Source organism: Phodopus roborovskii, unplaced genomic scaffold (genome assembly GCF_943737965.1).
Source record: "Phodopus roborovskii unplaced genomic scaffold, PHOROB, whole genome shotgun sequence".
Taxonomy (NCBI): domain Eukaryota; kingdom Metazoa; phylum Chordata; class Mammalia; order Rodentia; family Cricetidae; genus Phodopus; species Phodopus roborovskii.
In genome coordinates, this window is record NW_026126418.1 from 74535739 (window position 1) to 74560893 (window position 25155).

The 25155-nt window shown below is 50.3% G+C and overlaps 1 protein-coding gene and 1 long non-coding RNA gene across 3 annotated transcripts in view; one reads left to right on the forward strand and one right to left on the reverse strand.

Moving 5' to 3' along the window:
- The window catches only part of Lmx1b (LIM homeobox transcription factor 1 beta), a 73410-nt gene extending 71762 nt beyond the window's left edge, over positions 1-1648 (reverse strand). For both annotated transcript variants that reach the window (XM_051185245.1, XM_051185244.1), the window contains exons 1-2: positions 1371-1648; positions 438-624 (exon numbers count right to left, since the gene is read on the reverse strand). In XM_051185245.1, coding sequence (XP_051041202.1) covers positions 438-624; positions 1371-1509 — 326 coding nt within the window. In that variant the 5' untranslated portion in view covers positions 1510-1648. The remainder of the gene's footprint in view (positions 1-437; positions 625-1370) is intronic.
- Positions 1649-6694: 5046 nt separating this feature from the next.
- Positions 6695-7284, forward strand: LOC127222142 (uncharacterized). The gene is made up of 2 exons (XR_007834528.1): positions 6695-6766; positions 6913-7284. It is a non-coding gene; the product is annotated as an uncharacterized LOC127222142 (long non-coding RNA).
- Positions 7285-25155: the final 17871 nt, after the last annotated feature.

Genomic DNA, 25155 nt, shown 5'->3' on the forward strand with positions numbered 1-25155 from the left:
CTGTACTGTAGCAGGCGGGGTTTAGCACCCACCTCCCTGCTCCAGGAATCCCAGACGCTCTTGGACTGGGGAAGCACACAGTCGGGCTTGGCTCTCTAAAGCAATGCCACTTCAGGCCTTAGTGGAGCCAAGCCCTTTCCCAGGACAAGTATCATAAACACCAGTCTGCCCAGGGCTTTGTCTTGTACCCCAATTCAGTCCCTCAGCGCAGGTTTCCTGGACAACAGATGGCACCTAGGGGCCACCCCACCAGTGTGGCCGGGATGCTATGGTCCGCCCCAGCCCGGAGACACGCAGCCCTTTGCGCCCTCCTAGCTGCCGGGCCCAGTGGAGCGCAGAGCCGGCTGCAGGGAGGCTTGGGCCCTTCCCGGCAGGGACCGGCCAGGCTGGAGTGCTGGTCGGTGTCGGGGAAAGAGAGGAGGGCGAGAGGCGCTTACTGTTGGTAGTCTTGTTTGCAGTACAGTTTCCGATCCCGGAAGTAGCAGCTGGTGGTGAGGGCTTGCTGACATGCCGCGCACTGCAAACACTCCTCGTGCCAGGACGACTCGTTGACTCGCATCAGGAAGCGGTCGGAGATGGGCCGCTGGCAGCCCTCGCAGACGGCGGGATGCGGGCAGTCGGAGCCTGCAGCGCACAGGGCGAGAGCCGGGCCGTCAGCGCCGCCTGGCCCAGTCCGGGAGCGCCACCCTTCGCCGGAGAAACCCCAGCCACCGCGCCAGAGACCGGGCAGCCATAGACAGCACGTCTCTGTCCGTAAGCTGGGGCGCAGAGAGGCCGAGGGCCTGCAGCCTTGGCTGGGCACTGTGCTCTCCCCGGCTGCGGAGATCCAACGAGAAGGAGCTCCGCGCGGGGTGGCCGGCTGGAACCCAACCAGCCAGGTGAGGCCCGGGCACTCGCTGGCTGACACGCCCCACGATGCTGATCATGCCTTCTGCCCCAAGACCCGTTCTTTGGATGGCCCGGGGGATATTTTTTCTTCTAGAAGTAAGTTCCCCGTCCCTAAGTGACCTGGCACCTCTCCTGGACTCTAAGGTGACAACTTGGTCCTCCATCATCCCTGCCACCCGCTTCCCACCCCAGTCCCGTTCAGAGTAGCAGTTCTAGAACCCAGACCCGTAGAGGATGGCGTGAGTGACGGCTGAGGCTGTTCGGTCCTCTGTCTGGGTGATGTCCCTGCACGTTGTCCCTTCGGGGAGCCTGTCTAGGTGTGCTTGTTGCCCCTCCGGTGGTCTTTCCAGGGATCCGGACCCCCTCCCCACGTCCTACAAACCCATTTTCTTTATCATTTGGCTCTCACGCCAGTGTCCAAAGCGGCACGATGGCCCTAACCCCTGACCAGGACTACTCGAGCGTTGTGACCCAGCACTCACCCAGCAGCACCCCCAGGGTGGCGGGCCCGGGGCGCAGGGTGTGCTCCTCCATCTTGATGCCGTCCAGCATCTTGGCGCAGTCCGTCTGCCCGCGAGGGAAACACCTCTCCAGCGACTCGGGACCTGTTGCTATATCCATGGGACGCCGGGCGCTCTGCAGACCCTGCCGGCCGGGTCGCTCGCCCTCCCGCCCGTCCGCCCGCTCCGCTGCAGCCGGGAAGGCGAGGCGCCCGCGGGGTCGGGGCCGCCCGCTGCCCCCGGGCGAGCGTGGAGCAGCGGCGTGCTGGCCCCGGGCCCCGGCGTCGTGCGGGCGGGCCCGGGCGGCTGGTAGCCTCGCGCGCCGCTCTCTCCGGGCCACTCGCAGCCACGCGCGCCCGCGGCTCGCCTGTCACCTGCTTGTCAGTCCCGGGTCCCGGCTGCGGCGGCTGGCGGCACGCGGAGACGCCGGGCGGAGGAGGCGACGGCGACGGCGGGCGGGGGAGGGGGCGGGGGTGCAGGGGCGGCCCCACGGGCTGGGGGGGCGCGGGAAGCGCAGCGGGGTCCCGGGTGGGGCGCAGCGGGCCGCGGGGCTCCGGGTGCGCTCCCCGCACTACTCCAGTGCCATGGTGCGCCCAAGGAGCCGCTCGGTTTAGAGCTTGGGTTGGTGGCGGAGGGATACTCCGGCCGGGAGCCGCCTCACCCCTCCTCAAACTTCCTGACATTTGAACTCATTGGTGCGCCTCGTATCACTGCGCCGGGATGAGCCGGCTGCTCCTCGTCAAATAGTGCCGTCGCCGCCCCCCCTCCCCGCGGGAGGGATCCCTGAGCCCCCGGCCTGCACCCCGCGCCGCGCCCCGGCCCCGGCCAGCCATTCTGCCCACCCTTGGCAGAAGTTTGGGTAGCCATCGAAACAAACCCTGTGCCCCACCCCTCTTGAAAAATTGATTTGGGAGTTTGGGAAATCAGGCTTTCTTCTTTTTTTCTTTCTTGCCTTTTTTATTATTAATATTTTTGTTAAAAAAAAGAAGCTCCAGCGCTCAGAGGAATGGCCCCGAGCGAGGCCAGACTCTCCGGACGGCTGGGAACGCAGTGACTCTTCCAGAGGACTGTGCCAGGCAGGAACAGCAGCACCGAGACCCCGACTTGTTGGCGAAGGTAGGTCGCAGGGTCTGAGTTGGTGTCCTCCCCCCCTTCGTGAGGCAGCGCCTGCATCAGACAGCTCGGTACTCAAAGAGTGATGGCACCCGGGATCCAAGGATGGAGAACATCAAATGGTGAGAACTGCTGGCCCTGCACTCGCCAAAGAGAGCCCTGGCCTGGGGACAGAGCGGAAGGGCTGCAGTTTGAATGAGGAGTCCTAACACCCTTGGCCTGGCAGAACTAGGGCAGGAGGGTAAACTGAAGGGGCCCCCAGATCCTGAATGGGAGACATTGAGTGGACAAGGACCGACAGGCCAGAGTTGAGGCCAGGAGAGTGTAAGAGGATCAACAGCACTGGAAAGGGGGTCTTGGTCGCCGGTGGGGGCAATGGGCGAAGGCTGGGTCTCCCAGGGCTTAGAGTATGAGGTGTAAGAAATGGTGCCCCCAAGATCAAGGGATGGAGGCCAGGAACGGGCGCGGGTACGGCTGCTCCAAGGAAATAAGGGTGACTTCTTGAATAGGTGCCTTTTCACTGTGGCTAAGGGGCCTGGACAGGAGTCGAGACGAGCAAAGTGGGCCTCCACACAGGGCAGAGCAATGCCAGAAGCACGCATCTGGCGATTCCCGTGTGCTTCCCGCCTGACACCCCCGGAAGGAAACTAGAAGACTTCACGTCAGGGAACCCGGCACCTTCAGCCCCACCACTCACGCGCGCGGTTCGTCCTGGAATAGCTGGAGGGATGGTGCGGCCCCAGGGCAGGACCTGGCTGCCCGCCCCCCGCCCCCGTGAGTCTCTGCTGGGCGGCTCTGGCCCCTTCGGGAGTGGAGCAGCGGCGCAGAGCCGAGCGGGGGTGGAGGGCACGGAGGGCGGGTCCCCTGACCTCGCTGGAGGCGAGAGGGCGGATCGGATTTGGAGCCTGCGGGAGGCTTGGTCAGAAGTGGCCCCCTGTGCTTCGGGGGGCCTCCACCGAGGGGCCCGGCTTTGTGGAGGATTAGCGGTCACCGCCCCACCCCAGTACCTGCCTGTGCGTCGGTGGGTATCCAAGTGTGTCTGTGCGTGTCGGCGCTCCGACTCTGATGCTATTGAGTACGAGTGCACCCGTTTCCCTGAGCATATACAATTTTGTGTTTGTGTGGCCTTGTGACTTTCCAGGCTGCGAGTGTCTGTGCGTTGTGTGCACATCTGAAGACCTTCTTGTGCTTCTGTGTCATGCTTTTGCTTATCTTTGTATGTGTCCTTGTGTCTGTCACTATGAAGATGACTACGCCTTTGTGTGTATTTCGGCCCCTGTAGTGTGTTTAGTAGATTTTTCTCTATATATGTATCTCCGAGTTACCTTTGTGTTTCCGTTTGCCCCCAAGTTCCTGAATTGTTTTGTGTCGCCCAGAGGTTTTGTGCTGTGGCTTTGTGTTTTGTCTATTTCTCGGCGCCTTTGTGTGCCTGTATCCGGGAGCATGGGTTTGTGGATGTAGAGTTTTCTTCACACATCCTTAGTCCTCTTGTCTTTGCCCAGTGTGGGGAATCTTAGGCCTTGAGCTCCGAGGTTGGGCCTAGGCCTGGGTCTGGGCTGCCTTCTCTGGGTATCTGGGCCCTGGCGGATAGCTGCGGGAAGAAGCCGGGCTGGTAAGGTTCGGGCGTACAAAGCCGAGAGGCGCTGAATCGTGCGCGGGGCCGGCGGGTCGATCGGGCCGATCGGGAGCATTCTGCCCTCTGCTGGCCACAGTGTATCCTTGCAACCACTCCTGGGCACTGCCTGCAGGCAAAAGACTTAGTTCCAGGCCCGGACCTTCGCCATCTCGACTTCAGGCTGCAAGTATCTTCTCGGTGTCAAGCCCTAAAGACACACCCGGAGCTTAAACTCTCCGCGCAGTGTTCCACATCTATTCTCACCCTCCCATCTCCCCACGCTCCTTGTGCTTGGTCCTTTCTACCCCATCGCTCTTCTTTTGGCAGAATGGAGGCCCCTGTGGCCTGGCCTCTGAGGCTTCCTCTGAAGCTAGCATCTAGGTTCGTGTCTGGGCCTTTAACTGTATTTGCTGAGTATTTTGAAATGCTTGAAGCCAGGTCTCAACGCAGAGGGCACACCTGTAACCCCCATTTGGTGCATGACTGGTGTGTTTCCAGGGTGCAGAGGTTATTGGCTTCTCTCTCTGTGCCCCTGTCCAAGCCACAGCCTTGTTTTGGGGTCCCGACCTGGGGCGGGCTGCCAGAACTGTCCACGACTCCTTGGGTGGACAGCGAAACCAGGCTTCTGCCTTTAGTCTGATTGAGGATGCTGCGCCCACAACCTTGATCCCTCTTCCACTCCTTTTTCCTCCCATCCATTCTCCCCGACCTGTAGGCCTTGGTCCTTATCCTTTGTTCTCACTCCATCAACCTGAACTGACTATCACCGGTCCTTCTCACATAGCCGCGCGCGAAATCGTCCATGTGTCTCTGAAGCACCCTTAGGGTTCTTGGCTTCTTAGCCTCTAACTCTGCTGAAGAATAATACGACTGGACAGAAGGACACCGGCCTATTCTCAGAGCCCATGTCTCTCTGCCTCAAATTATTCCTGGCTCCGTGGAATCTCAGCCATCGCTCCTGTTCTGAGCCGTTGTCCCCCCCCCCCACCCGTGGCTCTGAGACTCACAAGACTGGCGGCAGGCAGCCAGCTGATCATCCCCGCGCGCCGTCCAACGCGGGATGCTTGCAGCCTCAGACGTCTGCGGCAGAATCCGCTCAGGACTGTTTCCACCTGAGCAAAGACCGAGGAGGCGGGCTGCCAGCACGGCTGAGCTTGCAAGAAACAAACGGAATCTGAGTTCTTCGTATTCCCAGAGGCGCGCAGCTTCTGAGTCCTGTCCTGAGGCTCCTGGCTGTTCTGGTTTAGGACCTCGCAACCATTTTTCGGTAGCGACCCGCCTTGTACGAGCGGGCGCGCGCAGGGCGTGGGGGTGGTAGTGGTTAGGGCTACACCAGTGAAACCCCAACCATTTCATGTTTCTGACCAGAGTCGGGAGAGAAGACCCTCCAGGTTTAGAACTACAGTCGCAGTCTTAGATCCCAGCAGGGATAAGCACCAGGTGCAGCTTTCCGCGGTGCACCAATAAGGAAAATATCAGAAGCATTGGGTTCTCTCACAAGGGCTGGGGCCATGGAGCCTAGACTCATCCCCACACTGCCCCCTCAGGTTAACCGAGCCTCAGGCCGCGCTGAATCAAAGCTGCCTCAAGCCATAGTCCAGGTCCGGGAGCTGCTCTGCTGAAGAAGCCACAGGCTCAGGAAGTGGAGTTCGGGCTATCTCAAGGCTCAGCAGAGGCTGAAGGCTAGCAGTTTTCAACTCCTGAGCGACTAGGCACATCTTTGAGCATCTCAGCTGGACTTAAACCAGGACACACGGGTCAAAGGATGGAACAATCACTTCCCACCGTCTAGTGAAAAGCATCTGGGGTCTGGTAGAAGCTTAGTTGGAGGTTCTCCAGACAGGAGAGACTGGGGAGGGACCCCTAGGGTGCGTCTCATTCTCCACTACTTTTGAGGCTGATGAGAGAGAGGTGCTGGGACTTGCGGGTGACCAGTGTGCACCAGAGCCGAAGACGAGCATTCACAGCCAAGTCCCTCATCCTTCCACCAACCTCCACTCTGGACATTAGTTCGGACTGTTAAGAAATCAGGCTCTCTCAGATCCAAAGGCTGCCAGCAGCCCTCGGGAAGGGCTCCAAGAGAAGGACGCGGCCCTCCAGGGACTGAGTGACCCAAAGCTCAGGTCTCCCATGGGCATTAGCAGCCAGGCAATGATTAATAAAGACGGAGAATGGCATATCACAGGAAGTACCCCAGATCTTGTCTCAAGGTCTGGTTAGGAAACATCAGGGTAGGAGACTTGCACCTCTGCAACTCAATATCCCTATCTGTGCAATGGGCATTTTAAAAAAGGCATTGATTTTACAGGGTTGCTGGGTGGGTGATGTGGACATGCTCTCGGTGCACCCTGCTCACTGTTGGGCTCTAGACTTACAATTTGATGAATAATTGCATGGGAGGGGGAACTGCTACTTGGATATAGGAGACTCTCCCCCTCCTCCTCTTTTTCTTCTTCCTCTAGAGCCTGAGGAAAAACAGACTTGTCTCAAATGCAGTCCTGTCTAGTGTCTTCCTTCCCTACCGGACAGGTGAAGTCGAGGTGCTGGCCACAGGAGATGCTGGGCACTGCCTGGGCATCCAGCGGACAGCTCAGCATTCTCCACTCATTTTTGCCATGAAACCTGGGGCTGAGAGCATCTAGCAGTTACAGTAAGAACTCTGGGATTTTGGTTTTTTTTTTTTTTTTTTGCCCATTGCATGGAAACCCCTCTTAGGGACTGGGATGTGTATGCATGTGTTATGTTTGCTTTTACCAAGCATCTTCCTTAAGAATTTCTGCATTTCTTGCCAAATAGATGGTTTCAGCATCCAGTCTTTAAGAAGGAGGGGCTCCCCAACCCAAGAAAGGAGCCAGAACAAAGAGAAGGTAAAGAACCATGTTTGGAGCCATAAAAGCCTCATTAGGATCTCAAGAATAACTCACAGAATTGAACACAAATTCACAAAAGTCAGTGAATTCATTGGTCTCCACCCTGAGGGTCTACGGCCTGGGAAGGGGGGTGCGTGGGTGTGAGCCAGGGCGGGTGCCTCTCCTATTTGATCTCTATCTTAAATCCACTTCAAAACGCTGCGGCTCAGCCGAATTGGAGGTTGGCCCCTTCCTGTAATTATTTGGTGTCTAGTAAAGTTTTTATGAGTGTCTGTGCAAATAAATGCATCTGATGATGTGCGGTTGTTTGGCTCTGCCACTTGCTCCATGTGATACAGGAGATGTGTGCATTGTGTGTTGGCCCTTGGAAAAGAAAAGGGCAAGGCACAAGCAAATAAAATAAAGCCAAGACCTCTGCATCCATCAAGCAGAGGGGTGGGCCCTGATCTGGTCCACTGCTGACCTGCCGATTTGCAATTTGCAGCTTGCTGATAGTGAGGCCTGCCCAAGGGCCCCAGAGAACCTGCAGATACAGTCTGAAGCTTTTGGGTGTGATCCGTAGGGTCATCAGGGTTGAGTGACAAGCTTGGTGACTGGCTAGTTTTTGGAAAGGCCTTTTTGGAAACAAAACAAGACTCTCCCATTCTTCACTCCACCCTCTGGGTTTTATGGCATCTGAGAAGTTACATTGTTGCTTCTGTGAGCTCAGTAGATCTGCCTTAGAGACAATGCTGGTCAGAGAGGCATGCTGACTGGTCAGTCCTCTTTGGAAAAAGCCTCTGGGCTATTCAGGGTGGGAAGCTAGCTAGGGTCCTGTCCTTGTTTGCACGACTTTTAAGCACAGTTGGAAGGTATTCTTTTCCTGTCTCTGGTGGGTTCCCTAGAGCCCATGCTAACTCTCTCTCCTCCCAGCCCTGCAGCCTTGATGTGTTTGCTTTGAACCGATTATAGAACTTTTATTGAACTATAATGTGCATATAGAAAAGTGTACAAAGCGTGAAATTATAAAGGGGACACTCCCATGCCACTAATCCTAGATTAAGACCAAGGATGCCTCTGGTTTCAAAAGCACTGCTTCCCTTCACCAGCTTGCTTTCCCTGGGCTCTACCTTCAGTTTGGCTGTGTTTGAACTTTATCTAAGTGATATCACATAGCACATCTTCCTTCCTGTACTTAATCATGAGGTTTTGCAGGAAAAGTTGGTTCTCTCTGCTGGATGATCAGGGACCTGGCAATTTGGGACTCTTATCCCTTCAGGGGGTTGGTTTTCTGGAGTTTGATCCACTCACATCACATCCTACCCATTCAAAACAGCCTTTTGGTTCCCACATTCTGCCAGAGGCATTTGTATTAGTAATCTTTCTATAAACCTAGAATTTCCCCTAAAGAACCATCCTGTACACTGGAGAAAAGCATCCACAATCTTCTTTTGTTTCAGCCCCTCCCTCCACATCTAGTACCCTCTAAGGAAGTCAGCACCTCAGAGAGGTGAAGTCGACTGTGTGAGGTCACACAGCCTTGAAAGGGTCAGATCCTGGACTCAAACCCCAATTGGCCTAACTCCAAACCCCAGGCTCTTGTCACCTCTCCACATGGCTCCCCTGGGCATCCAGGCCCAGGCGTGAACAGCCGTCTTCCAGCAGGGAGGAAGCTGGACATTTTCCAAAGGAAACGATGGGAAACAGAAAACCCCAAACAACAAACAGGGCAGGTTGGTTTCCCAGGCCCCAGCTGCCTAACCTTGGGTAGTACAAGTCTGATGGGGCTGGTTTGGTCTGGTCTGGCCCAGTCTCCCTAGATGCTGTGTGTCACCAGCGGGTGGCACCATGCTACTCACCGAGGAGCAGGCCAGCACCTCATTCTGAAAGTCAGCTAATTCCGATCCACCTCACAGATGAGGAAACTGAGTCACAGAGATGAGCAGGGTCTCACCTCAGCCCAGCAGTTATAGAGCCTGACCTGGGTTGCAGCTGCACCAAGGGCTGCTCTGTTCATCCCTGCCAGTCTCATCATGAACACATCTTGTCCTTGACTCTCTTATCTGATCTACTCTTGCTGAACTGCTATGCTTGAAGTATGGCCCTAAGATTTTGGAATCTGGGGCCTAGAGGGGGGCTGAGTAGAAAGAACCCTTGCTTGTCCTCCTGGCCTTTGTTCTCTTGTTTGGAAACCAAAAGTGATTTTACTACTTCACCTTACTGCTGGAGAGTTTAATAAGGAATGTCTGTGGTCATTTTGTTTGTATGTATGTGGACACGTGTTCATGGGAATGCATATCCATGCGTGTGCATATGCACACTGACCAAAGCTGATGTGGAGTATCTTAATCACTCTTCACTTTATCTCCTAAGGCTGAGACTCATGCTGAGCCTGAAGCTGTGGAGTCTGGCTCTGGTTGCTAACCATTTAGCTGCAGGAATTCCTGTTCCTGTCTCTTGAGTGCTGGGATTCCAGGCCACCTGCCTGGATTTTACATGGTTCTGAGATCCAAACTACTGTGCTACCCACCAGGCCCTCTGTGGTCTTTCTTTAGAATGCGCTCCTCCCGGTAGAGGAACCAAAGGCTGTGCAAAGGCCCTGAAGGCACCAGAGCCATGGGGTGCCTTGTGGCTGATAACATTGAGGCTCTGGGTTGCTGATGGGGAGGAACTGACTGCAAGGCCTGTAGGTCACAGCAAGGAGTGTGGACTTGCACTTGAGAGCAGATAGGAAGCCAGGAAAGGTTTCAACAGTCATGCCACGGTCAAGTGTGTTGCTTAGGACAATCTCTCTGGCCAAGTGACTAGGCACTGGGTTTCAATATTTCCTTTGTGTGCAACGAGGCTGGGCAGGTCACAGAACAGGCCTTATCCTCCAATTTCCCATAGAGGTTATATGTCCAAAGTCAGGGTTTCATGTTACACAGAGCTGTTCTTTCTGGAATGTGGGCCCCCAAGCAACCCCTGCCGGACCCTCCACAGAAGGAGGGGCTCCTGTGAGAACGTGATGCAGAAGGCTCAGCAGTGTCTGTCCCCACAGTTGAAGCAGTGTCTGTGCTGTCCTTGCTTTTAAGCACTGGGGGTGGCTCCAGACATCAGTGACCCTGTGTGCTAGCTGTCACGGTTGCCCAGTGAACCCACCAGGAAGGTGAGGCTCACAGGGTGAAGTGCCTTGCCCAAGGTCACTGCCTCCATGATAATGCTGCTGTGTACCAAGCAGCATTCAGTGTGTGTGTGTGTGTGTGTGTGTGTGTGTGTGTGTGCCTGCCTGGTGTGTCTTTGAGCTTGCTGAGATCTAGAAAGCCCTGTAACTGTTCCACAGTGTGTGGAAAAGCCAGAAAATTCCATTGCCCCACCTCTGCTCCAGCCCACACAATGTGCCCAGCAGAGTTCTCCTCCCTGGAAAAGCTTGGCAAGTCAGCCTTTTCTAAACCCAGGACAAGCCTCCAAGTACAGAAACCTTCGGATGGCCTCTTGCTGGCCTGGTCCCTGCCTCCCTCCCCTCTGCTCTCTGCAAGGCTCACCTTGCCAAGACTCTTGGCCTTATTTCAGCTCCTCAGACTTGGCCTGGCTGATCCCTCAGCCTGCATAGCTAGACTCCACCCTGTTTTTAGCTCACTCCTATGCACCTTTTGTGTGTCCCTGTAAATGTCACCTCCTCCGGGAAGCTGTGTTCTCACTGTCCTTGTCTCTCCTTCATTGTGTAAGTAGGTTATACGTCTTCCTCAACCTCTCTCTGTTCCTTTACAGCTTCAGGAATGATGGGGAAGGAATTGGGAGTGGATGAGCACTACATATTTTGGTCATTTGACAGATGGTCAGAAACAGTACACACTCCAAATGTCGCCCTGTCACAAACTACTCTAAAGTCAGCTCAAATAGTGTTCTTACTTCTGTCAGTTTCACCCCTAGTCCACAATGGGGAAACTGAGGCTCAGGCATGGGAAGGCACATGCCCACATACCACAGACAGTAGCTAGAAGACCTCAGATTAGAACCTGTGTCTCTCAGAGCCTGGGCTCATACTTTCTGCATCACGCTGAGGACATCTTTTTGACCTGCGTCTACTTTGACCCGCCAGAGAGGAAGCCCCCCCCCCCTGTAGGAAGCTCACTGTCCCAACAGTGTCCACCATTGTTGGCTGCTGGGCTGGGCTTCCTCTGCCTAGTGGCTGGCAGTCTCTCCCAGGAGGAAGACTGGCTCAGGGATGGGTGCCAGGTGTCTGGTGCCTCTTAAGGCAAACCTACCCACAGATACTTTGAAAGCAGAGGCATTTGGTAAGAGAAGTACTCCATAGCCACTTCATACCAAACAATAACATGATCTTGGGTAATACCAGAGGCCCTTAGCAGGACTCAGCTTTTGGTATGAAAAAGTAAATTTCAAAGCTTTTTTTTTTGATTGATTTATTCCCCCTCTCCCCACACCGTTTCTCAAGACAATTTCTATTTGTAGCCCTTGCTGTCCTGGAACTTGTTTTGTAGATCATGTTGACCTCAAACTCAGAGATCCACCTGCCTCTGCCTCTGCCTCTGAGCGCTGGACCTAAAGGTGTGCACCACCACCTTGTTGGGATTTTTGTTTTGTTTGTGTTTTTGAGACAGGGTTTTTGCTTTTCTGCTCTGGCTCTCCTGGAGCTTGATATGTAGACCTAGCTGGCCTTGAACTCACAGGGATCCTTCTGCCTCTGCATCACCATGCCTGGGCCCAAACCTTTTAATTTTGGTAAGCTTTTTGTTTATTTGTTTGTAGACAGAGTCTGGCTTTAGCTCTGGTTAGCCTGGTACTCAATACGTAGCCCAGGGTGGCCTTAAAGTTTCAGCAATCCTCCTACCTCAGCCTCTCAAGTGCTGGGAATAAAGACATGTATTGCCACTCCTAGCAACTTCTTTTGTATTACAAAAAAATTCAAATGTATATAAAAATAGAATAATATACTCATTACCTAGGTTCAACTATTACAGGTCACATGAAATCTTGTTCCACTTTATCCCACTCCAATTTCCCCATCCCAATGGATTTAAAATTATTTATTAATTTATTTTATGTGAAGATTCAACTGCACCACTAAAGCTAGATCTCCAGCCCCCTTCACACTGCCAGTGGATTTTAAAAGTGTATCTGTACATATGCATGATGCATATATGTGGGTATGTTTATGTGGATGTCAGAGGAAGCCTTGTCGAGTTCTTCTCACCTTTCGCCTATATGTGGGCTTCACAGATCAAACTGGGCTTGTATGGAAGGTGTCTTTCCTGCTGAGCCAGCTCACTGGCCCATCCACAAACAAAATATTTATTATTTCTTATGGATCATTTTAAAGCAGATTCTAAACTCTATATTGTATCAAGCATAATTGTTGGGATATGTGAAAACATATTCTTGAGTCTGGGTTTTGTAGGTAGCCCAGGCTGGCCTTGAGCTCACCATATAGCCTGGTCTCAGTCTTATAGCAATCCTCCTGTGACCACTTCCTAAGTGCCAGAATTACAGAGGAGAGTGGGGATGACAACATGCTCAATGTGGTATATGTTTCTAAAGGAAAGAGAATAATTTTCTTTACTTATTTTTAAATTTTATGTCTATGAGTATTTGGTCACTGTGTGTTGAGAAGTACATCACGTGGGCTGGAGAGATGGCTCTGAGGTTAAGAGCTTTGAATGTTCTTCCAGAGGACCTTGGTTCAATTCCCAGCAACCACATGGTGGCTCACAACCATCTATAATCAGATTTGGTGCCCTATTCTGGCCTGCAGGGGATACATGTAGGCAGAATGTTGTATATACAATAAATAAATAAATCTTTAAAAAGAAGAAGAAGAAGTACATCACGTGTGTACTGTGCTCATGAAGGCCAGGAGAAGGTATCAGATCCCCTGGAACTAGAGTTACAAATAGCTGTGACCTGTTATATGGGGGCTGGGAATTGAACCCAGGCCTTCTGCAACAGCAGCAAGTACTCTTAACTCAGAGCCATCTCAACAGCCCAAGAAAGGGACCTTTTACAAAATTATTACATTCATTGATTTAATTGTGTGTGTGGGGGGGTGTGCGTAGGTGATGGGTGCCTATTTACCATGGCATATGTGTAGAGGTAGGGGATAACTTGTGGAAACTGGTTCTGTCCCTCCACCATGTGGGTCCTAGGGATTGAAGCCTCCTCCTCCTTTAAAATTGTTCCAATACCATTGTACCACCTAGTTTTCTGCTGTGGTGACCAAATACCAGACAAAGGCAACGTAAGGAAAGAAAGTTAATTTCTTTCACAGTTAAGGGTACCATCCATTGTTGTGGGGAGAGGGAACATGGTGGAGGAGATGGAGGTAGCTGGGGGTCAGGAAGTGGAAAGAGATGAGGGATGGTGACACTCATCTTCGGGGTGGGTCTCCTCGGCCAATCCTGTGTGGGCACACTGTCACAAACACCCCTGGTGTTGTGCTCTGTTAGTGCCCAGGTATCTGTTAATCCAATCATGCTGACAATTGAAATCAATGGTCACAATCTGGAAAGTTTATCACCCAAACCTATCATGTTGATGTTCTTCTGCTTGCCCATGTTACAGGAGGCCCACGAGCAGTTTTCCGGGTCTCTGTGTCTGGCTCCACTCTCTGCCTGCCTGGCTCCCCAGCCCTTGCCATTGTCCTTCAGGGTTGCTCAGGTCTGGAGCCTGCCTGTGTTCCTATGGGGCCTTTAAACACGTTCCTCTGTCCTCTGTAATTCCTGTAATTAGATCAGATTCAGGTTCAATTTTTGGCAGCCTGCCTCTCGGGAGGTGTAGTGTCCTCCTGCCAGGTGTCCATGGTGACGCGTGCCCCCCCTTTCTCTCTCTCTCTCTCTCTCTCTCTCTCTGTGTGTGTGTGCGTGTGTGTGTGCGTGTGTGTGTGTGTGTGTGTGTGTGTGTGTGTGTGTGTGTCTGTGTGTGTAGTGAGGGGTCCCTGGCGTTCACCTAGATTCACCACTGCATCAGGACTTACAGAAAGATGCTTCTCTGTGTTCAGCTTCCTTCTTGTCTGTTAGCTGGGATCTTTGAGGATGGCAGTGTCTCCTCAGCAACTCTAGCTACACCATATCATAAGATCTGCTTCAGAGAGGCACTGAGGACTTGACTCCTGACTATTATTTTTTTTTAACACTAGGAGGGCAAGTGCTCCACTCCTAAGCCACACCCTCAGCTCCTGTTCTTTTTTATCTTTACTTTTTATCTTTTAAATTTTATTTTGAAACAGGCATATAAAGATGCCCAGGCTGGTCTTGGTCTCATTACAGTTCTCCTTACTAACCTCCCTAATAAGGGAAATATAGGTGTGACCCTATGCTGGCAGCCTTGACCCTTTACTAATTCTCAAATCATGGATCCCTTCCTCCTTTTCTCCTTCCCTCCCTCCCTCCCTCCCTTCCTCCCTTCCTTCCTCTCTCCTTTTCTCCCTCCCTTCCTCCCTTCCTTCCTCTCTCCTTTTCTCCCTCCCTTCCTTCCTCTCTCCTTTTCTCCCTCCCTCCCCTCCTCCCTCCCTCCCTTCTACCCTCCCTTCTTCCTTCCTTTCTTCCTTTGACTAAATGTCATGTAGCCCAGCTGGTCTGGAACACACTAAGTAGTGTTCAAGTGACCTTGAACTTCCTGTTCTCCTGCCTCCTCCTCCCAAGTGCTAACTGATACTACAGTGTGACTGTGCCTGGTTTATGCCATGCTGGGCTTTGTGCTTGCTAAGCAAGCACTCAGTAACTGAGCTGCACCCCTAGACCCGTTTTGATTCTTGTTTTCAGTACTGGAGGTGGAAACCAGGGTCTTAGGCATGCTAGGCAAGTGCTCTACTGATGAGCTACACAGTAACTGGTAACTGGAGTTACCTTTAAAAATGTTTTTACCCTTATTTATTTATTTTGTACACTTATGCCTATATGTGAGCGTATGATACACACATGCCACAGTACACAGGTGGGCTGTGGGGATTGAACTCAGATGTCAGGCTTGTAGGCAACTCCTTTACCTGCTGAGCATCACGCTGGCCTGGGGGTTATTTCTCCTCTATCCTTGTGACTACAGGGATTTAATGTGCTGCAATCCCTTGGAACTCTTATCCTGTCCCATTTTTTCCTTTGTCCAGAGGGTCCCTCTTTGGGTTAATCTCTGAGTCCTGTGACCCCAGAAGGCTCTGGAGGCCCCTTTGCATCCTGGAAGATTAGGGTGCTCCAGATGGATCTTATCAACTTGCTGCTATACATCTGAATCACTATTAAGGAGCCCCAATTTCTTTGCAGGAATCATGCTTAGAGACCATAATCTAGATTTAAGCGACATGCAACATGCATTGCTATTGGACTGGCCATGGTTTGTTTCTTGGTATTTTACAAAAAAAAGAAAAAAGAAAAAAAAAAAAAAAGAAAGAAAGAAAATACAGAGTCATGAATGGCAAATCTTGGAAGCAACCCAGATGTCCTCTAGGAGAATGGATTAGTAAACTGTGGAATGTCCATTCAGTGGACTATTACTTAGGTGTTTGACCTTAAATGCATATTGCTATATAAGCCCATCTGTCTGATTCTAATTACATGGCATTGTGAAAAAGGTAAAGCTATGGAGACAGAAGAAAGATGGTGGCTGACAGATGTTGGGAAAGTGCATTTCACTTCTCAGTACACAGGGGATTCTAGTGCAGCAAAATGACTCCGCTTGGCACTGTGGTGATCATTCACTCTGTCTACAGTGTACTTACTGGTTTTGGTTATCTGTGGTCAATAGTGGTCTAAACATTAGTGGGAAATCCCCCCTGCTGTACTTCACTAAAAACAACAGGATAAAATCTCCAATTGTTCCATCTTGTCCCTCCGGGGTATCAATCAGCCCTTTGTCCAGTGTGTGCATGCTCTATATTTGACCTGCTTGTTAGCCCCTGATTATCATCGTGGTCATCATATGAACTTTTGGAGTATTGCAAGTGCTTAAATTTTTTCAGCTTGACAATTTAATTTTTAAATGGTTATTTATGTACTAGATGACTTATTGGTAGGGGTGGGTTGGTATATGAGCGTGTGATGTGTGTAGGGTAAGTATGTCTAGAGGTCAGAGGCTGACAGTAGATGTCTTCCTCTATACTCTCTACTTTATTATTATTGATGGGTTGATTGATTTAGTGTGTGAATGTGTGCATTGGAGTGTGTGCCTCATGGCATGTGGAGTTCAGAGATCAACTCTGTGAAACTGGTTTCCTTTTATCTTTATATGTATTACAAGGATGGACCACAGATCACCCTGCTGTGTGGCAATTACCTTGGCTTCTTGAACCACCTCATTGGTCCCCCATCTTACTTTTGAGCCAACATTTCTTACTGGGACCTAGGGTTCATCAATTATGCAAGACTAGCTGGCCAGTGAACCCTAGTTTCCATTTCCCCAGTGTGGGAATTAAAAGGCCTACCCCCATGTAGGTCTTGTACATCAAACTCAAGTGTTTGCCTTCACTGACAGAGAAATCTCCTTAGATCTGCTTCATTTATTTATTATTGATTATTTTGAGACAGGCCTCACACTTGACCTTCCTATGTGGTCCAGGATGACCTTGAGTCTTCTGCCTTTACTTCTCTACTGCAGAAATTGCAGGCCATATGTTACCAGGCCTTTTCTTGAGCATTCTTAGGGTTCAAACCCAGGGCGTTGGGCATGCTAGACAAACATGGTACTAACTGAGCTATGAGCCCAGTCCATAACTTTTCTATTTTGTTATCAACTATTATTTTTACCTCTTCCTATGCCTTAAGTGTATAGCTGTGGACTAATGTGACACATTTGTCAAAAATGCCCAACAGGAAGAGGACACTGATAGAGCAGAACTTTAGCTAGAATGCATTGATGTTAGCTTAGAAATTATGGCAAATGGTGCAGGGTGTACAGAAACTGTACTATGCTCAAAATTTCTACATACCAAAAACTGCTAAAAACAAAGTTTTTTTAAACCATGAGTTCATGTTAATATTTGTAACTTAAATTCTAGACTGTAGTGGTTTTTTGTTTTGTCTTGATTTGTTTAAGTTAGAGTCCCTTGTAGCCCTGATGCCCCCAACCATATGTAGCTAGGAACAACCCTGAATCCTGGATCCTCCTGCCTCCACTTCCAGAGCTCTGGGGTTACAGATGAGCATCACCACAATGGATTTTTGTGGTGCTGGGGTGGGACCAAGAGCTTGGTGCATGTTAGGTAGAACACTCACTGAGCTGAATTCCAACCACATATGCATTTTTTTTTTTCCAGACAGGATTTACTGTGTAACCCAGGATGATCTAAAACTCACAGCAGTCCCGTTTGTGTTTGTTTATTTATTTGTGTTTGTTTTTCTTTGCCTTCAGGGAACATCTTAGTGGCATTGGCTGTGGGAGTGACTGGGGACGGGTCATTAACTGGACACGAGCTAGCTCCTCCTTCTCCTTGTTTCACTTCTGATATTTGGAATTTCCTTTCAAATATCTAATATTTGGTAACTTTATGGTACATAAAATATGTTTGATTTTCAAGTTAAGTCAGGCTTTCCCCACCCTGATAGTCACCCTGTCTGACACCAACCATCCCTGACCTCTAATGACACTCCCGGACATTATAAAACAGATGCTCTGTGTGTGTGTGTGTGAGCCCTCACACAACCCCACTTTTTACAGGACAGGAAGCTGCCATCCACCCTGGGACTTGGTCTAAATGAGGGCACTTGAGTGCCAAGCCTTGCTCCAGATCCCACCCTGGGCACCCAGGTTCAGAGGCATGGCCCTGTTCTCACAGAGTTCATGTTAAGTGGGGCCAGTTGCATCTCACATGTGCCTCATTGTAATATAAGACTGTCTGTCCATCCACGGCACCAGGAACCCTCCAGGCATCTTGAACAGTGCAGGATCAATGTAAGTTTGTTGAATGAAAAAGGAAAGGAAAGGCTGGCGGTAGGGGTGCACACCTCTAATCCCATCACTCGGGGGGCAGAGGCAGGTGGACCTCTGTAAATTCAAGGCCAGCCTGGTCTACAGGACAGGCTCAAAGCCATGGAGAAACCCTGTATTGAAAAAACAAAACAAACAAAGGAAAGGAAAAAGGAAAGACAAAGCTTATGGTCGTTACAGACATCCTCAGCTTGTTGGACTGAGAAGCTTTGGTACAAAATTGAAAAACCTTTAAATTATAACTATAATATACTTCATTAATGACTATTTGGAAAGTGCAGTAAATGAGATTATAAAAATAACCACTGTGCCAGTTTACATCTGTGGTTGGCCCTAATAAAGACAACCTTTTATAAACTGTTAGAATCTTTATATATGTGTGTCTGTGTACATATATTTATGCATATATACACAGTGTTGTTTGCATTTTCAGGAAATTGCTGATAACAGTCCATCATGACAGTTTTCCTCCCTGAACATCTCTTAAAGCCTCACCATCTACTTAGGGCTTGGATTTATTTTCATAGTGATGACATCCTTTACCACATAAAATAATTATAAAGTGGAGATGAAGGCTGCAGGAAGATGATTATCTAGCAGGCTGGGAGACTGCACATGGTTTCTCGTTGATTGTGTAACCTTTCCCGTGAATGCCAGGAAATACAGTAAGCACCGTACCCAGAGGCACCTGCCTGCCTTGGTCTCTTTCGCTCTGGGTGTTCTGACCCAGCACGTTGACTTTCCATAGTTGTGGGCCTGCAGACAGTGCAGCTCCTTCTTGGCTGCAGAGAGTATTATTAGCACACAGGCCTTTAGAACTCTCACCTCAGCACCACACAGACTTGGTTGTGTGACAGGGTATGAGTGGATACCACTCCCTGGGCAGGGAGAGGCCCTGAAGCTCAGCTCCTGATTGCTTCATAAGCTACTAATAGACATTCTTTCAAAAAGTTATGTTTTTTTGAAAATTTTATTTTTGTGATAGGGTTTCTCTGTGTAGCCTTGGCTGTCCTGGTACTCACTCTGTAGACCAGACTGGCCTCAATTCAGAGATTGCTTGCTCTTGACCGCTGGGATTAAAGGCATGCACCGCCCTCCACTACCTCCCCCCACCCCTATCTCCCATCTCCACATCCCCCATCCCCACCCCACCCCCACCCCGCTCACCCGCTGTTGCCACCCAGCTGTAACTAGCTATCCTTATTACCCTCCAGCAATCCAGGTCTTAGGGAGTCCCGTGTGACAGCCACCTATCTTTGGGATGGAAGTGCTGGCCAGGAAGTGTGTGACCCACTGCAGCCTAAATAACTTCATCTCCCCCTTTAAACATTTTTTTGTTTTGTTTTGTTTTAAATTTAATCCCCCCCCCCAGGAGGTAGAGGCAGGTAGGTCCCTGAAGGCAGGAGGATTTCTAAATTCAAGGCCAGCCTGGTCTACAGAGTGAGTTCCGGGACAGCCAGATTTACATAGATCTGTCCTGTCAAAACCAAAACCAAACTAATTTTCTTTTTTTTTCCCCTGTAGGGTCTGATGTAGCCCAGACTGGCCTCACGTTCTCTATGTAGTCTAGGATGACTTGGGACTCCTGATCCTTCTGCCTCCACCACTCAAGTTCTGGGACTACAGACAAGAACTGCTATGTGTGTTTTATGTGGCAGCAGGTGGAAGCCAGGGTCCTACACAACACTCCCGGGGGCAAGCCACACCCCCAGCCCACCACCGGTCATTAAAGGTGATTCGGTGATTCGTGATTTCATTTTGCTTCAGAGCAGTCCAAACAGTATGTGTGTCACTAAGTTCATGGTCTTCAGGGCTCAGCAGGACAGGTTTCCATCCTTCCGTCTTTTGATCCTAGCTTCTGCCCTACTCATGACTGTGGGGTGCAGCTTTGTTCTGTGCATCATCCCACATCCATCACCCCAACTTTTTCTTTAGAATGACTTCATCCTCTCCCTGGGTAGACCATGTGACCCAGGTTTAAGCCAATCAAAACAAATCCGTCACTGCGGCAAGGAAAGTGGCCTCGATGGTCAGGGAGTGAGCCAGTTTACAGAGTGATGATCCAGATCTTTGTTTGAAGTGCAACTTTGCCATGACTTTGCAGTTTTGGGCACAGCTGCTTCAGGGTCACCTGGCTCCCAAGTGGGATTGGTTGTCTGATGATGAAGCTACCCCCAGGAGGTGAAACCAGGAGAAACATCCTGGATGGCAGTCCTGAGCCCCAGTAGGTGCTGTGAGGAGGCCTCCACTAATGTTCTGGGCTGCTCTTCTTTCTTTGCTTAAGCCGGTTTCAGGTGAGAACTCTGGTTGGACTCTGACCATCATGACTCACAAAGCAAGAAAGGCTGCAGAGGGATGGCTCCGCAGATAAAAGCCCTTATCACACAAACCAAGTTTGATCCCTGGGACCCACAGGAAGGCAGATACAGAGAACTGAGTTTACAGCTGTCCTCCCCTCCCCTCCCCCACCTCATGCTCTGGTGGAAGGCATCTTACCTACTAAGTATCTTCCAGCTCCAAGCTTTGGCTTTTGAAACATTTCAAAGTTCAGATTCTTAGGTTAGCCATATCCAACTCTGTGAAATGTTGTAAAACTCCACCAAGACAATATAAAGCTTTTGGTGTGTTTGACAGCCAGAAAGTGCTTAATAAATGGAAGTTATTTATATTTTTATGAGTCTAAATAATGATTTAATAGATTGGAAAATGGACATTTTAAAAATCAGAGCTTTTAAGGCCATATAAATGTTTTGAAATATTTATCTTTCAGACATTTTCAGATGTACATAAATGTGTTTGTGTGTGTGCCTGTATGTGTGTGTGCCAAAATGAAATTATAGTGTCACAAATCAAACATGTTGGCTCAGCAGGTAAAGGAGCTTTCTGTCAAGTTCAAGGACCTGAGACAGAAAGAAAGAACTGACTCTTGTAAGTTTTTCTCTGACTTCTACACACACACACACACACACACACAGAGAGAGAGAGAATGATATGCATGTGTGCTCCCCCTTAAATAACTTTAAAAATAAAAGAAAATCAAGCACATCATGGAAGAGAAAATCAAGCACATCATAGAAGATATTTGCATTCCTTCATGGTATCCAGGAAACAAGTTTTTGTTGGCTATTCAGATGTACTTAGTTATTTTGTACAAATGGCATTCTGCATCAGGTAGCCATTGGCTGATCTACACTGTTAAAAAGTGGGGTCCTGTGTAGCCTAGGATGACTCTGGCTTCTGATCTTCTTGCCTCCACCTCCCCAGTGTGCACCACCACACATTTCAAGTTCAATGAGAGACTTGATCTCAAAAAATAGAGAGCCACAGAGAAGTAGACCCAGTATGGACCTCTGGCTTCCACATATGCACACATGTGCATATGACAGTACACATCCACTAAACACACACACACACACACAACTAAAAAAAGAAAAAAGGGTTGGTAAGATGTATGGGGGAGGGGTTAAAGGGACTGCTGACAAGCTGGAAGAGCTATTTGAGCCCTGGAACCCACATGGAAGTAGAGAACAGACTCCCACAAGTTGTCCTATGACTCCACACATACAGTGAGATACATGCATGCCCCCTGCAAATAAATAAATAAAACATAAAAAATGAAAAACTACTGTGATTTGAATATTGAAATGTCTGAGTGGTTCTACCCACAGGGAAAGACAGGCCAGCTGGGAATGGTTTCCATTCCCAGTCCCCCAACAGGCATCTCTCAGTTCTAATGTCATGAACCCTATGATAGCCAGCAGGGGAGGTAGTATGCTCAGAACACCAAGGAGAGTAGGCTGCAACAGTCTGGCTCTGAGGCTCTAGGGGGGCTGTCTTTCACACAAATTTGTCTTGTGTAGCACCCGTTCCAATAATTGGGCGAAGGCCTAGAGATTTAAAAAAGAGACAAGATGGCGGGTCATTCGTGCAATAGGAATGCCAGAATGCCATTTATTGAGGGGAAGGAATGGGCTTATATACTGACTCACAGCACAGTGGAAAACAATCCATGTTAGGAACTAGCAGCCAGCTGACCACCGCCCCCAACGATGGGTGGAACGCTCATGGCCATGTCATCCCTACAATGTCATCCCTACATCAGCCTTACCTGGTGGCTCAAGCTTTACCTGGCTGCCAGAGGACTCAGTTAAACATGCTCAAGCCCCCCTTTTTAAGGAGGTGCGCCAGGCACACCCCTCTCTCTTGCTCCCCCTCTTGCTCTCCCTCTCTGGTCTCTCTCTGCCCCCTCCTGCTCTCTCTCTCTCTCTCTCTCTCCTGCTTTCTGTTGGCCACCAGCTACCCCCTCTTTCTCTCCCTTCTCTCAATAAACTCCACATGGGCGCTGAGTCTCGTGTTTGTGTTTCTTAGGCATAAGCTGCAGCAAAAGAACAACAATCCAGGGTCAAGAATGCAAGTTCTCGGGCTTAATTCCTTCCCAGCAGATGTGTGTTAGCAAATCAGGAAGAGTACCAATACCAACTCTGGGGCAAGATGTTCCAGCTAAAACTGCAGACTGTTCCAGCCAACAGCTCAGGCTTGCTCAAGGTGCCTCGGGGGTCCATGCAGGGCCCTACAGTCTTGGTTGTTTTATTTTGAAAGAAAGAAAGAACGAAGAAAGGAAGGAAGGAAAGAGGGAAGGAAGGAAGGAAGAAAGAAAGCGAACTACAGTGCCAGGAAATAAATAGCTCAGTGTTTAAAGGTGTTTACTGCCAAGCCTGATGACAAGCATTCGATACTTAGGACCTACATAATGGAAAGAGAACTGAGTCCTGCAAATTGTCCTCTGACCTCTATACACATGCCACAGCATGCACCGAGACATGCACTTTTAAAAACACAATTGTATTTATTTGTAGATGACGTAACCAACTGAATGGAAAAATCCAATGCAACCCACCAGGAAACTTACAAGAGGTGAGGAGCCAGGCCTAGCATGCCTATAGGCGAGCTCAATACTTGAGAAATGCAGCAAGGGAATCAGGAGTTCAAGGTCATCTTCTGTTACATAATGAATTCAAGGCCAGCATGGGTTAAATAAGACACTGTCTCAAACCAACCAGCCAAACAAGTAAGCTAATTGCTAACTTTAGTAAGACTGCAAAATGTAACTTTAGTAAGACTGCAAAATGTAAGGGTAAAATAAGAAAACCAGTTGATTCCCAGTTTCTATCTGTGGGCCAACATGGACAGAGTCCTCTGAATGGGGTGTTGAGCTCTCAGTTGCTTTGCTGTTGGGCACTCCTCTGTCTCACTCTGCCATCCACATTTGTAGAACACAGCTCACCACCATGGCCGCTGGTGTGGGAACAAAGATGCACACTGGGATCTGGCTCCTGATCCACTGGGCCTTGTCCCTGCAGAGCCTCTCCTCCTATGGCCTTCATTCACCCTGGTGACTTGAGGGAAGGCACAACCACCTTTTCAGCTTGTTTGGTTCTGTATGTGTGTGTGGGTCCCCTACTAGGGTTACCAGGGCCACAGGGAAGGCTGGGCCCTTTCTTTTTCTCCTCAGCAAATCTGTGTCCCTGTCACTCAGCGGCCATGTGGTGTCCAGGCCCCTCTACTCCTCACTGTTAGTCCCAGGGAGGAGTGTCAGGGTCACTACACTTCCTACAATCCCTCTCACCACCTCCCTGGTTCACAAGCTGCTCACCTCACAGTGCCTCACATCTGCCCCCACCCCAATTCAAATGACTCCAAAGAGCAACTGGCTCTAGGGGTACTGTGCTGACTTGGGATGTCACAGCCCTGGCCCCATAGTCATGCATGACAGAGGCAGGACAGGGCTCAGGGAAGTCTGTACACTCCCAAGATCTCTTATGATAGACTCAGAATCTGAATTCACTCCTCTCAGACAACAACTTGTGTGAGTCTCACGTGTCCTTCTGGGATGCACCGTTTCCCACCAACTCCGAGAGCTCTGAGCAGGGGGCCAATGTGAAGGTGAAAGACAAGCATAATATCTGTGACAATACCCATGCCAGGAGCCACCACAGAGCCTTCGCAGACCCTCCACTAGAACCAGCTGAACCCTGAAGGCCATTTACCTGTCTGGGTGCTGAGATGGGACAAGGAGCAGGGAGGGAGAGGAGCTTGGGTTTGACTGGCAGTAGAGCTTGCTGTTTTGGGCCTGTCCCCCTGCCCCACCCCCACCCCAGCTGGCTGCCAAAGTGCATAGGGGAGTCAGGCTTACAGGGAAACGTTTGTTCTTGTCTACAACAGACATGGGCTGGGGACCGTCCGAGCTTCCCTTTGGCTGCCACAGAGACTGGGGCCACTTGAGTTCATGTTTATTTTCACAGCATGGATTCCATGGAGATAATCACCCCAGACAGGGAAACCCTGGGAAGAGGGCTCCAGCCTCCATGGAGCACCTACTATGTGCAAGGCTAAAGACAGCCAGGAGCCAGTGGGATTCCCAACACAGACCTCTGAGGGGTCAGGGAGGACAACCCTGTCACCTGGTCACACAGTCACATGGCAGGATAACAGAGAGCTTGAGGGGAGGCTACCACACTTGGGCTCTTTCTATTGGGCCTGAATGAACCATTTTCCAGGAAATAGGTTCTAATCCAAGATGAGTTCTCAGTCAAGCAATGCTCCCTGACCTTCAGCTTCTTTCTCCATCCACTCCGAGGGTCGGGAAATTGGACGAAGAGCTTGGTGTGTGGTAAGAGCACACTGTGAATGCTACTGTTGCTGCCATTTTCCTACCTCATCTGAGCCTAGGCCTTTGGGCTAGCTTTGGGCCCAGGGTGTTCTCAAAGGACATTAGTGTCTTCCTGGGTAGAAGCCATGAACCATGCCATGTGGAAAGAGGGCTGAGTGTGGCGAGAAGCCCCATATTCACTGTCCCCCCAAGGAACAGGCTAAGAGTCCCACAGCCCTGGGATAGGAGCCCCAGGTCTGTCCCTGCCACCCTGGCCCTTCCCCCAAAATCCATGCTGTATGTAACCTACTGATTTTCTCGATTCCTTCTTCCCATCAGTTGATTTCATTGCTGGAACCCACCTTGGAGCTGCCTTGGACCCTGTCATGCAGCCTGACTGGACAGCCTTCCTCTCCACCTTCCTGCTTAGACCTGAATATCTGAAGCCAGAGGACTCAAGGAAATAGCCAGATCAAAACCAAACATGGAACCAATCAGATCCTTAACCTGACACTACAAACTTCCCACAGACTTCAGAGAAATACCTCCAGAAGGGCCTGACCTTTCTTTTCTCCCCAAGGCTACCTCCTCCTCCAGCGCAGACTTTCTAAAACACAGACCTGACCT